General features: G+C 50.0%; 1 protein-coding gene across 1 annotated transcript in view; it reads right to left on the minus strand.

Moving 5' to 3' along the window:
• Positions 1–13,599, minus strand: part of LOC143487076 (uncharacterized) — a 62,745-nt gene that overhangs the window by 27,538 nt on the left and 21,608 nt on the right. The window contains exons 3-4 of the mRNA XM_076986389.1: positions 3,860–3,953; positions 3,472–3,684 (exon numbers count right to left, since the gene is read on the minus strand). Of these exons, the coding sequence (XP_076842504.1) occupies positions 3,472–3,684; positions 3,860–3,943 (297 nt within the window). The 5' untranslated portion in view covers positions 3,944–3,953. The remainder of the gene's footprint in view (positions 1–3,471; positions 3,685–3,859; positions 3,954–13,599) is intronic.

Here is a 13,599-nt window from a genome sequence, read left to right on the forward strand (position 1 = left end):
CAGAGTGAATCACTCTCACAGTCAATCACTCTCGCTCTCACACTGAATCACTCTCACAGTGAATCAGAGTGAATCACTCTCACAGTCAATCACTCTCACAGTGTGAATCACTCTGGGCAGCACGGTGGCTTGGTGGTTAGCACGTTTGCCTCTCAGCATTGGGGTCTTGGGTTCAAGTCCCTATGTGAGTAGAGTTTCCATGTTCTCCCCGTGTCTGCATGGGTTTCCTCCCACTGTCCAAAATATAGAAGTTAGGTAAATTGCTAGTCCCTGACAAATTCTCCATGAGTGTTTGTCTGTGTCTCTCTGTTCAATAAAAAGCAGTTGTCTGAGTGTGTGTGCTTGTATGTCCAGTGGTGGATGGTGCTCTGCCACTAGGGTCTGTCCTCTCTCTCCCCTTCCTGCACCCCATTCAGTCCCCCAGGGGGCTGTGGATCCCGGTAGAGAGTACACTGTGCGCACTTCTCGCCGGTGTGTGATTGGTTGTGTAAGAGTTGTACCTGTGTTAAAATTGTAAAGCGCCTTGGGTATCTTGAAAGGCGCTATATAAATTGAAACATTAATTCATTATCACAGTGAATCACCTATTACACACCACAGGCACAAGACAGACTGGGCCCCCAAGCCATGGAACACCAATAGAATTATATTAATATGGGACAGTCAAATTGGCCAGTGTCCAGTGGATTACTGAGATAAAGAACTCTGGGCCTAATCCAGGGACTCGCTCGTTGCTCTTCCCCAGGGAACAGGCACTGGGTCTGGGAATACAGACAAACCGCTCCCCCTGGGCATGCCCCTGTGCTCATCACCTGCTGTACGTAAGGGCTTTACAGACATAATCCCTTAATCTAAACTGCACTGGGACTATGTTCCCCCGATATGTGTTCATACTTCTGACCCCCAGGAACAGAAGGTACGCCCGTATCATCTGGGTGTGTGAGTTATGAGCCATTAAGATGGGAGTCCAGTGTGCTGCTGAATACACGTTTGTTCTGTTGGTGCGCTAAGACCCAAACAATGCAGCCCCGTGGTTGCCAAGTGCATCCCCACGGCAACAGCAGCTTCCACCCCCACCCCAACATGCTGGCTATGGCTTCAGTGTGGGGGTGGAGTGGGCGGGCTTTGGTATGCAAATGAGCTGAGGTCACAGAGGCGTGAGAGCTGCTCAGGGCTGCTCTGGGTGGCGGGGCAGTTTACGGCTAGCTGGCACTCGTGAATCACACTGGGGGCACTAACACTACATCTGTCCCATTCCCATGGCACACACACACACACACACGCACGCACACACACATACACACATGCAACACACACACACACCCACACACACACACACACACACACACACACACACACACACACACACACACACACACACACATACACACATGCAACACACACACACACCCACACACACACACACACACACACACACACATACATACACACACACACACACACACACACACACACACACACACACACACACACACACACACACACATACATACACACACACACACACACACATATGCATGCAACACACACACACACACACACACACACACATATGCATGCAACACACACACACACACACACACGCACGCACACACACATACACACATGCAACACACACACACACCCACACACACACACACACACACACACACACACATACATACACACACACACACACACACACACACACACACACACACACACACATACATACACACACACACACACACACACACATATGCATGCAACACACACACACACACACACACACACACACACACACATATGCATGCAACACACACACACACACACACACACACACACACATATACACACATACATACACACATATACACACACACACACACACACACACATGCACGCACAGACACACACACACACACACATGTACGCACAGACACACACACACACACATGTACGCACACACACACACACACGCACACAAACACACACACACACACACTCCTACACACACACACACTCCTACACACACACACAAAATCTATGACATATTGCAAACCATTTAAGCCACGTTTCTCTCACACTGCATTGCGAGTGTGAAAGAAACTGACACAAAAGATTGAGATGGTAGGTGTGTGTAGATGGTAGATTGAGATGGTTAGTGTGTGTGTGTGTGTGTGTGTGTGTGTGTGTGTGTGTGTTGTGTACATTAGAGGGCTAGAGCAGTGACATATGGTGCTAAATGTCCATTTACGTAATCTCGCCAAGCTGAGACACTTACTTTCATTAGCTGGTGCAGAGAAACTGGTCCATGCTTTTGTCTCGTCAAGATTGGACTACTGTAATAGTCTTCTAATTGGATGCTCTAAACCAGGGATGGGCAACTTCCATGATAAAGAGGGCCAAAATTTTTTTCAGCACTATTATTGGAGGGCCACATGTTCTATACCTACATGTCCGACATGTTCTATACCTACATGTCCTATACCTACATGTCCGACATGTTCTATACCTACATGTTCTATACCTACATGTCCGACATGTTCTATACCTACATGTCCGACATGTTCTATACCTACATGTCCTATACCTACTTGTCCGACATGTTCTATACCTACATGTCCTATACCTACATGTCCTACATGTCCTATACCTACATGTCCTATACCTACATGTCCGACATGTTCTATACCTACATGTCCTATACCTACATGTCCTATACCTACATGTCCTACATGTCCTACACCTACATGTCCTATACCTACATGTCCTACACCTACATGTCCTACATGTCCTACACCTACATGTCCTATACCTACATGTCCTACATGTCCTACACCTACATGTCCTATACCTACATGTCCTATACCTACATGTCCGACATGTTCTATACCTACATGTCCTACATGTCCTATACCTACATGTCCTACATGTCCGACATGTCCTATACCTACATGTCCTACATGTCCTATACGTACATGTCCGACATGTTCTATACCTACATGTCCTACATGTCCTATACCTACTTCCTACATGTCCGACATGTTCTATACCTACATGTCCTACATGTCCTATACCTACATGTCCTACATGTCCTATACCTACATGTCCTCAATCCTGTGCACTATCCTTACACTACAAGTATTTGTATGTATGAGGTGTGTGTGTCTGTGTATGTGTGTGCACACATGCACAAATGTGTGTGTATGTGTGCGTGTGGTGCAAGTGTGTGTCTGTGAATGTGTGTGTGCATGCGAGTGTGTTTGTATGTGTGTGTGTGTGTGTGTGCATGAGAGTGTGTTTGTATGTGTGTGTTTGTGTATGTGTGTGTGCACACGAGGTGTCCTACATCGAGTAAACATGATCATGACACATGTGAAGACCACAAACAGTGTTGGTAGGACACGTGTCTCGAGGCTCCACCTACTGGTTGCGAGTGGAAGTGTAATAGTATCAAGTGATAGTTACCATGTTAGCATCCAAATGACTCTTCTCTGGCATTCCGTTGGTCAGTTTGCTGGTCAGGTGGTTGAGTTGCGTGCTCTCTCGTCCGTACCTCACCACGTCGTCTCCCAGCATGCTCAGGGTGACGAGGGCCTGCTCACGAAACCTCAGCTGTTCAATGTGGTCCGTTTCACCCACAATGCACCTTGGCAGCTCACGTTCGTGCCCTGGGAAGAGCTGTCAGTCAGGATCAACACCTAGGCTGTGTCACCAACACCACGAAGGGGCTTGAAAGAGTTTAAAGCTGCTATAAGGGGCTTTGGCAAGACTTTGTGATGTCAGGAACAAATCTCTGAGCTACACTGTGACTCACACTGGACTCATTCATTCTGGATAAGGCCAGAGGACTTACGAAGCACGTCTCCACGTTGGTGGGCGTCTGGAGTTTCGTCTTAACCTGGACACACTCTGTGAGGAGTGTCTGTTGCACCCGCATGCACCGTAACCTAAAAGACACACCAAAGGACATTCCAGGAGTGAACACACTAATAAATACAGTTGCATTCCTGCACAGCACTGGGTGCAAGCTGTTCAGTTCAGGTATTACAAGGCAATGCTAATACGAAACAGCTTTGAAATGTAAAACAAATAAGAAACAATGTGCAGACTCTTATGATACACTTATGACGTCTCCACTAGAGGGAGCTGTACAGTCATATGCTATTTGGTTCTCAGGTCAGAAATTTAAGTCACCGTGTGTCTTAATTTAGAAGGAGAGCAAGAGAAACGGCTCTTTCTTACACACACACCTCTCCCTCTCTCTTTCTCTCACACCCCTCCCTCTCTCTCTCCTTCCCCTCCCTCCCTCTCTCTCTCTCTCTCACACACACACACACACCCCTTCCTCACTCTCTCTCTCCTTCCCCTCCCTCTCTCTCTCTCTCACACCTTCCTCTCTCTCTCTCCTTCCCCTCCCTCCCTCCCTCTCTCTCACACCCCTTCCTCCCTCTCTCTCTCCCCCTCTCTCTCTCTCTCTCACACCCCTCCATCTCTCTCCCTCTCTCTCTCTCTCACCCTCCCTCTCTCTCTCACACACACCCCTTCCTCCCTCTCTCTCTCACATACCCCTCCCTCTCTCTCTCACACACCCTCCCTTTCTCCCTCATACCCCTTCCTCCCTCTCTCTCTCTCTCTCTCTCTCTCTCTCTCTCTCTCTCTCCGTGTTTCTTTTCCACAGTCACACGACACAACTTCTGCTGTTATGTAAACAGAGGATGGCCAGGTGACATTCTGACTAGACAACATTTCACACTAGCTAAAAAAATATTTGTTCTATTAATGTTATACATTGAGAAAAGGAGAGTGAGGGAGGTGTGGGGTAGGAGAGTGGGGGAGGTGTGGGGTAGGAGAGTGAGGGAGGTGTGAGGTAGGAGAGTGAGGGAGGTGTGGGGTAAGAGAGTGAGGGAGGTGTGAGGTAGGAGAGTGAGGGAGGTGTGAGGTAGGAGAGTGAGGGAGGTGTGGGGTAGGAGAGTGAGGGAGGTGAGTGAGGGGTAGGAGAGTGAGGGAGGTGAGGGGTAGGAGAGTGAGGGAGGTGTGGTGTAGGAGGTGGGGGGTAAGAGAGTGAGGGAGGTGTGAGGTAGGAAAGTGAGGGAGGTGTGGGGTAGGAGAGTGAGGGAGGTGTGAGGTAGGAGAGTGAGGGAGGTGAGGGGTAGGAGAGTGAGGGAGGTGTGGAGTAGGAGAGTGAGGGAGGTGAGTGAGGGTTAGGAGAATGAGGGAGGTGTGGGGTAGGAGAGTGAGGGAGGTGTGGGGTAGGAGAGTGAGGGAGGTGTGAGGTAGGAGAGTGAGGGAGGTGAGTGAGGGGTAGGAGAGTGAGGGAGGTGAGGGGTAGGAGAGTGAGGGAGGTGTGAGGTAGGAGAGTGAGGGAGATGTGGGGTAGGAGGTGTGGGGTAAGAGAATGAGAGAGGTGTGGGGTAGGAGAGTGAGGGAGGTGTGGGGTAAGAGAATGAGAGAGGTGTGGGGTAGGAGAGTGAGGGAGGTGTGGGGTAGGAGAGTGAGGGAGGTGTGGAGTAGGAGAGTGAGGGAGGTGAGTGAGGGGTAGGAGAGTGAGGGAGGTGAGGGGTAGGAGAGTGAGGGAGGTGTGGTGTAGGAGGTGGGGGGTAAGAGAGTGAGGGAGGTGTGAGGTAGGAAAGTGAGGGAGGTGTGGGGTAGGAGAGTGAGGGAGGTGTGAGGTAGGAGAGTGAGGGAGGTGAGGGGTAGGAGAGTGAGGGAGGTGTGGAGTAGGAGAGTGAGGGAGGTGAGTGAGGGTTAGGAGAATGAGGGAGGTGTGGGGTAGGAGAGTGAGGGAGGTGAGGGGTAGGAGGTGTGGGGTAGGAGAGTGAGGGAGGTGTGGTGTAGGAGGTGTGGGGTAAGAGAGTGAGGGAGGTGTGAGGTAGGAGAGTGAGGGAGGTGTGGTGTAGGAGGTGTGAGGGAGGTGTGAGGTAGGAGAGTGAGGGAGGTGAGGGGTAGGAGAGTGAGGGAGGTGAGGGGTAGGAGAGTGAGGGAGGTGTGGGGTAGGAGAGTGAGGGAGGTGTGAGGTAGGAGGTGTGGGGTAGGAGAATGAGAGAGGTGTGGGGTAGGAGAGTGAGGGAGGTGTGGGGTAAGAGAATGAGAGAGGTGTGGGGTAGGAGAGTGAGGGAGGTGAGTGAGGGTTAGGAGAGTGAGGGAGGTGAGTGAGGGGTAGGAGAGTGAGGGAGGTGTGAGGTAGGAGAGTGAGGGAGGTGAGGGGTAGGAGAGTGAGGGAGGTGTGGTGTAGGAGGTGGGGGGTAAGAGAGTGAGGGAGGTGTGAGGTAGGAAAGTGAGGGAGGTGTGGGGTAGGAGAGTGAGGGAGGTGTGGGGTAGGAGAGTGAGGGAGGTGAGTGAGGGGTAGGAGAGTGAGGGAGGTGAGGGGTAGGAGAGTGAGGGAGGTGTGGGGTAGGAGAGTGAGGGAGGTGTGAGGTAGGAAAGTGAGGGAGGTGTGGGGTAGGAGAGTGAGGGAGGTGAGTGAGGGGTAGGAGAGTGAGGGAGGTGAGGGGTAGGAGAGTGAGGGAGGTGTGGGGTAGGAGAGTGAGGGAGGTGTGGGGTAGGAGAGTGAGGGAGGTGTGAGGTAGGAAAGTGAGGGAGGTGTGGGGTAGGAAAGTGAGGGAGGTGTGAGGTAGGAGAGTGAGGGAGGTGAGTGAGGGTTAGGAGAATGAGGGAGGTGTGGGGTAGGAGAGTGAGGGAGGTGAGGGGTAGGAGAGTGAGGGAGGTGTGGGGTAGGAGAGTGAGGGAGGTGAGTGAGGGGTAGGAGAGTGAGGGAGGTGAGGGGTAGGAGAGTGAGGGAGGTGTGGGGTAGGAGAGTGAGGGAGGTGAGTGAGGGTTAGGAGAGTGAGGGAGGTGAGTGAGGGGTTGGAGAATGAGGGAGGTGAGTGAGGGTTAGGAGAGTGAGGGAGGTGAGAGGTAGGAGAGTGAGGGAGGTGAGGGGTAGGAGAGTGAGGGAGGTGTGGTGTAGGAGGTGGGGGGTAAGAGAGTGGGGGAGGTGTGAGGTAGGAAAGTGAGGGAGGTGTGGGGTAGGAGAGTGAGGGAGGTGTGGGGTAGGAGAGTGAGGGAGGTGAGTGAGGGGTAGGAGAGTGAGGGAGGTGTGGGGTAGGAGAGTGAGGGAGGTGTGGGGTAGGAGAGTGAGGGAGGTGTGAGGTAGGAGAGTGAGGGAGGTGAGTGAGGGTTAGGAGAATGAGGGAGGTGTGGGGTAGGAGAGTGAGGGAGGTGAGGGGTAGGAGAGTGAGGGAGGTGTGGGGTAGGAGAGTGAGGGAGGTGTGGGGTAGGAGAGTGAGGGAGGTGAGTGAGGGGTAGGAGAGTGAGGGAGGTGAGGGGTAGGAGAGTGAGGGAGGTGTGGGGTAGGAGAGTGAGGGAGGTGTGGGGTAGGAGAGTGAGGGAGGTGAGTGAGGGGTAGGAGAGTGAGGGAGGTGAGGGGTAGGAGAGTGAGGGAGGTGTGGGGTAGGAGAGTGAGGGAGGTGAGTGAGGGTTAGGAGAGTGAGGGAGGTGAGTGAGGGGTTGGAGAATGAGGGAGGTGAGTGAGGGTTAGGAGAGTGAGGGAGGTGTGGGTAGGACAGTGAGGGGTAGGAGAGTGAGGAAGGTGAGTGAGGGGTAGGAGAGTGAGGGATGTGTGGGGTAGAAGAATGAGGGAGGTGTGGGGTAGGAAAGTGAGGGAGGTGTGAGGTAGGAGGTGTGGGGTAGGAGAGTGAGTGAGGTGTGGGGTAGGAGGTGTGGGGTAGGAGAATTAGGGAAGTGTGGGTAGGAGGTGTGGGGAAGGAGAGTGAGGGAGGTGAGTGAGGGGTAGGAGAGTGAGGGATGTGTGGGGTAGGAGGTGTGGGGTAAGAGAGTGAGGGAGGTGTGGGGTAGGAGAGTGAGGGAGGTGTGGGTGGGAGGTGAGGGGTAAGAGAGTGAGGGAGGTGTGGGGTAGGAGAGTTAGGGAGGTGAGTGAGGGTTAGGAGAGTGAGGGAGGTGTGGGGTAGGACAGTGAGGGAGGTGTGGGGTAGGAGGAGTGGGGTAAGAGAGTGAGGGAGGTGTGGGGTAGGAGAGTTAGGGAGGTGAGTGAGGGTTAGGAGAGTGAGGGAGGTGTGAGGTAGGAGAGTGAGGGAGGTGTGGGGTAGGAGAGTGAGGGAGGTGTGAGGTAGGAGAGTGAGGGAGGTGTGGTTGGGAGGTGAGGGGTAGGACAGTGAGGGAGGTGTGGAGTAGGAGAGTGAGGGAGGTGAGTGAGGGTTAGGAGAGTGAGGGAGGTGTGAGGTAGGAGAGTGAGGGAGGTGTGGGTGGGAGGTGAGGGGTAGGAGAGTGAGGGGTAAGAGATGCTTGGTGCTATTGTGCAGAGGGGGTGGTGCCTTGTTGCGGTGGGGCGGAGCTAGGGTGGGGAGGGGGTGGCGCTTGGGTAGTGGTAGGGGGCGGTGCTTGATTGGGAGGGGGCGGTGCTTGAGTGGAGAGCACGCATAGCTAGCGTTCAGTGGCCATCCTCAAACTCCTCCTAACATCCCTGAGGACATGAGCCTGCATTCCATTCTTTATTCACAGAAACACACACACACACACACACACACACACACACACACACACACACACACACACACACACACAAGCATACACGCACGCACGCATGCACATACACACACACACACACACACACACACACACACACACACACACACACACACACACACACACACACACACATACACTCAAGTGATTGACACATGTGTCAGGAAATGGGACAGCCCATCACTAACCTGTGTGAAAGACCCAGATGTCAGTTAAGGGTGTGTCTTTGTGATTGTGACTGACTCTTTCATTAAGATGTTTTTGTCTCTGAGATGTTTGTACTTCTGCACACCTGTTTTATAATTGCTGTATGTGAGAAACATGACTGACGTAACTGTTACATAAAGACAAATCCTATATTTAATTAGTTCAAACTTATGAGGAGAAATCAGGTAGAACTGAAAGTGATGAGAAGACCCATAATTTCAGCAGCTGGGCAGGTTTTGGTGAGCAGCATGATGACAATGTCCTGAGAAAAATCCTACAGAAGACACTGCAGCTCTTCAGTAGGGCGAAATCCCTCTAAACTGGAGTGATCACTTCAGAAATACAGGAGTGATCACTACAGAACTACAGGAGTGATCACTACAGAACTACAGGAGTGATCACTACAGAAATACAGAACTACAGGAGTAATCACTACAGAACTACAGGAGTGATCACTACAGAAATACAGGAGTGATCACTACAGAAATACAGGAGTGATCACTACAGAACTACAGGAGTGATCACTACAGAAATACAGGAGTGATCACTACAGAACTACAGGAGTGATCACTACAGAAATACAGGAGTGATCACTACAGAACTACAGGAGTGATCACTACAGAAATACAGGAGTGATCACTACAGAACTACAGGAGTGATCATTACAGAACTACAGGAGTGATCACTACAGAAATACAGGAGTGATCACTACAGAACTACAGGAGTGATCGCTACAGAAATACAGAAGTAATCACTACAGAAATACAGGAGTGATCACTGCAGGACTACTAGGGTGATCACTACAGAAATACAGAACTACAGGAGTGATCACTATAGAACTACAGGAGTGATCACTACAGAACTACTGGAGTGATCACTACAGAACTACAGGAGTGATCACTATAGAACTACAGGAGTGATCACTACAGAACTACTGGAGTGATCACTACAGAAATCCAGGAGTGGTCACTGCAGAACTACTAGAGTGATCACTACAGAAATACAGAACTACAGGAGTAATCACTACAGAACTACAGGAGTAATCACTACAGAAATACAGGAGTAGGGCAGTCATGGTCTGGTTGTTAGGGAACCGGTATTGTGATGATTCCCAGGCCTGAGGCCATGACTGAGGTGCCCTTGAGCAAGGCACCTAACCCCAACTGCTCCCCGGGCGCCGGGCAAATGCTGCCCACCGCTTTGGGCTCTGCACCACAGCCCCCTTGTAATCACTAGTGTGTGTGTGTGCACCACAGCCCACTAGTAATCTCTAGTGTGTGTGTGTGCACCACAGCCCCCTAGTCAATCAATCAATCAATCAAATTTTATTTATATAGCGCTTTTTACAACAGTTGTTGTCACAAAGCAGCTTTACAAGTGCCGAGTCCTAGCCCCCAGTGAGCAAGCCAAGGGCGACAGTGGCAAGGAAAAACTCCCTAGTTTTTTGCATGAGGAAGAAACCTTGAGAGAAACCAAGACTCAGGGGGGGAACCCATCCTCCTCTGGCCGACACCGGTCACCATGACATGATCACCCTAGTAATCACTAGTGTGTGTGTGTGTGTGTGTGTGTGTGTGTGTGTGTGTGTGTGTGTGTGTGTGTGTGTGTGTTCTAACTGCACAGATGGGTAAATGCGGAGGACAAATTTTGATTGGGCTGAAAATCACAACTGACAAATATGGAAACTTAGTGAGTAATCACTCACTTCAGCGGTAAACACTAGAACTTAACGGGTAATCACTCACTTCAGCGGTAAACACTACAGAAATGAAACAAATCTAGAAGAAAGTGAATCTGTTGATCATAATGAAACAATCTCTCACCACACAGTATTGTCTTCTCATCACCCCATTCAAGCTAAACATATTTCTCAGTCAGGTTTCAACCTGAGTAAGTTGTCATAACCCCCAGACTAAATCTGGCCTGAATTCTCAATCTCTAAAATCTCTAAATCATTATTCCTGTTCAAACACAAAAGATAAGCCTGGGGTGATGAAAGAAGTAGCGTTTGGCAGCATAAAGTGTTTAAATCAACAACGGGTTTACAGTAATACGGTGACACGCCCTGTTGATGTATCGCACTGATATCAGAACATGTTCAAACTCGCCCACCTGCTCCCTGGGGAGATACACTGAGGAGTTCTCAAGAGCTCAGCCCAGCTTAGCGGCAAGCGGCCTCGACGTTAGCGCAGGTCACAAACGCAACCAAACAACACAACAAAGAAATGACATAAACGTCTTTGAGAGCATGAGCAGGAGTGATGATGTCATCTGCTTATCGTATATATATATATAGCAAAAACTTGTTGAGCTAAGCTAATAATAGCACCTACTAGGATTGGGCAGTATGATGACAGTATTGTAAAATTGTGGCAGTATATTAACCACGTGACGTGACATGCCAAATCTGGGGCATTTAAGACATTGTGCGCATTCATTAAAAAGATCTGTGGGCGGGATCAGCAGTTGAAGCTCACTGACATACAGAGGGGAAAAAGCCACCATGACGATTGAGTGTTAGTTGTGATTCAAGCGAGCTGGTTTCAAAGAAAAACACAACAGCTACAGATTGGCAACATTTTGGATTTGTTTCAAATAAAAATGAGAGACCATTGGAGCACGCCCCCACGATTCTAATTTGATATGATTGGTTGATAAAACTGCCAATCTATAATAAAAGCTCTCAATGTAAAAGGTCCTTTCTTTCTTTTACCTAGAAACAGCGGTGTGAAATATTCTGATTGGGTAATTTTTTATTTCAGCACTAAGTATTTTTTTCCAGCACAAGCACGAAAAGTGGATTTGAAAGCCAATTTATAGGAAAAATACAAATTATTGGTGAAGCGTTATTAACATATATTACATATAATAGATAAAGCATCCTTTTTAAGATCAATGAACCTTCAGAGGTGTCATGTGTTGTTATTATAAGAATTAATAATTTGACAAATATTATTAAACAATGGAATTATGATTACGTGGACTTTGCTTGTTTTCACATTTACTAATTGTTCATTTGAAGAAAAAAAAACGCATGCATGTGTAACGATCTGCGCTGGGCAGAACAGGGAGGCGGACACAAACGCTGAGGAGAGCGAGATTTAATAAAGGAGTTTCCAAAGGCAGAGTCGTAATACCGGGCGCAGGTCATATCGGGTGGGCAGTCCATACATGAAATATACACGGGCATAGATACGGACAAGGAAAACAACAAGACAGGTAAACCAGAGGAGAACAGGCAAAACACACGGAGGACGGGAAACACAAAAGAGCGAACTCACGCAATGGCGCAATAACAACGAACAGGCATAAACAAAAAGACCGATACGGACATGGGAGACACAGGGACTAATATACACAGGACTTAACAAGACACAGCTGACAAGGATCAAGACACGGTCGTGGTGAACAGACAGAGACCAGGGCAACAAACAAGCAAGGCGGGGTTAGGGACACGGAATAACAGAAAACACGAGGAACAGACATTGGAGTGACAGCGGGGAGAGGGGGGCGTAGCCCTACGTGACAGCCCTGGACAGACAGCGCCCCTAGCATTTGCCTATGTGGCCTAATGGAAAGGCCACATAGCCCTGTGTGTGTGAGTGTGTATACACACAAGTGTCCACCATTGCACTTTGTCTGCTGCACCCCTCCACCCACAAACGTGCACACACTCACACAAACATATTCACAGTTCAGCTTCATGTCACAACAGGACTTCAGACCTACTTGCACTTTCACTCTGACTGTCTCGTAGAAGCGGGACGGTTCCACCTGCCACGGATAGATCACCAGTTCACCAGGTTCAGGACTGGACTGTCTTAACCCCTCCCCCACAGATCATCAGGTTCAGGACTGGACTGTCTTAGCCCCTCCCCCACAGATCATCAGGTTCAGGACTGGACTGTCTTAACCCCTCCCCCACAGATCATCAGGTTTAGGACTGGACTGTCTTAGCCCCTCCCCCACAGATCATCAGGTTCAGGACTGGACTGTCTTAGCCCCTCCCCCACAGATCATCAGGTTCAGGACTGGACTGTCTTAGCCCCTCCCCCACAGATCATCAGGTTCAGGACTGGACTGTCTTAGCCCCTCCCCCACAGATAATCAGGTTCAGGACTGGACTGTCTTAGCCCCTCCCCCACAGATCATCAGGTTTAGGACTGGACTGTTTTAGCCCCTCCCCCACAGATAATCAGGTTCAGGACTGGACTGTTTTAGCCCCTCCCCCACAGATAATCAGGTTCAGGACTGGACTGTTTTAGCGCCTCCCCCACAGATAATCAGGTTCAGGCCTGCACTGTCTTAGCCCCTCCCCCACAGATAATCAGGTTCAGGCCTGCACTGTCTTAGCCCCTCCCCCACAGATAATCAGGTTCAGGACTGGACTGTTTTAGCCCCTCCCCCACAGATAATCAGGTTCAGGTCTGTTTTAGCCCCTCCCCCACAGATCACCAGGTTCAGGTGTTTTAGCCCCTCCCTCACACTTCCTTGGTGTGATGATTTCCAGCAACAGTGTGCAGTGGTGCACCAGTGAAACACACCAATGAGAAGGTTGTGTGTCCTGAAGTGGGCGGTGAGATGTAGGCCCGGTTTAGAAGGCTACAGTTCTGTAAACAGTAATGAAAGAAGGCTGAACTCTTACATATGTCTGCAGGGCTCATTTCCTGTGTTCTCAAACTTGTGTGAAAAGCTCAATCCATTTAACGGCTTTGCATTTTTTGTTAATAGGAAGGCAGAAACCTTCGCTAGGCGTGGAACACCATGTCAGAGTCAGAGAAAACATCCACAGTTACAGACATGTCACTCGTAAGCGAATCAACAGTAAGCTTGGCATTCTCTAACCTCTGGTGTGTGTGTGTGTGT

Source organism: Brachyhypopomus gauderio, unplaced genomic scaffold, assembly GCF_052324685.1.
Source record: "Brachyhypopomus gauderio isolate BG-103 unplaced genomic scaffold, BGAUD_0.2 sc46, whole genome shotgun sequence".
Lineage (NCBI taxonomy): Eukaryota > Metazoa > Chordata > Actinopteri > Gymnotiformes > Hypopomidae > Brachyhypopomus > Brachyhypopomus gauderio.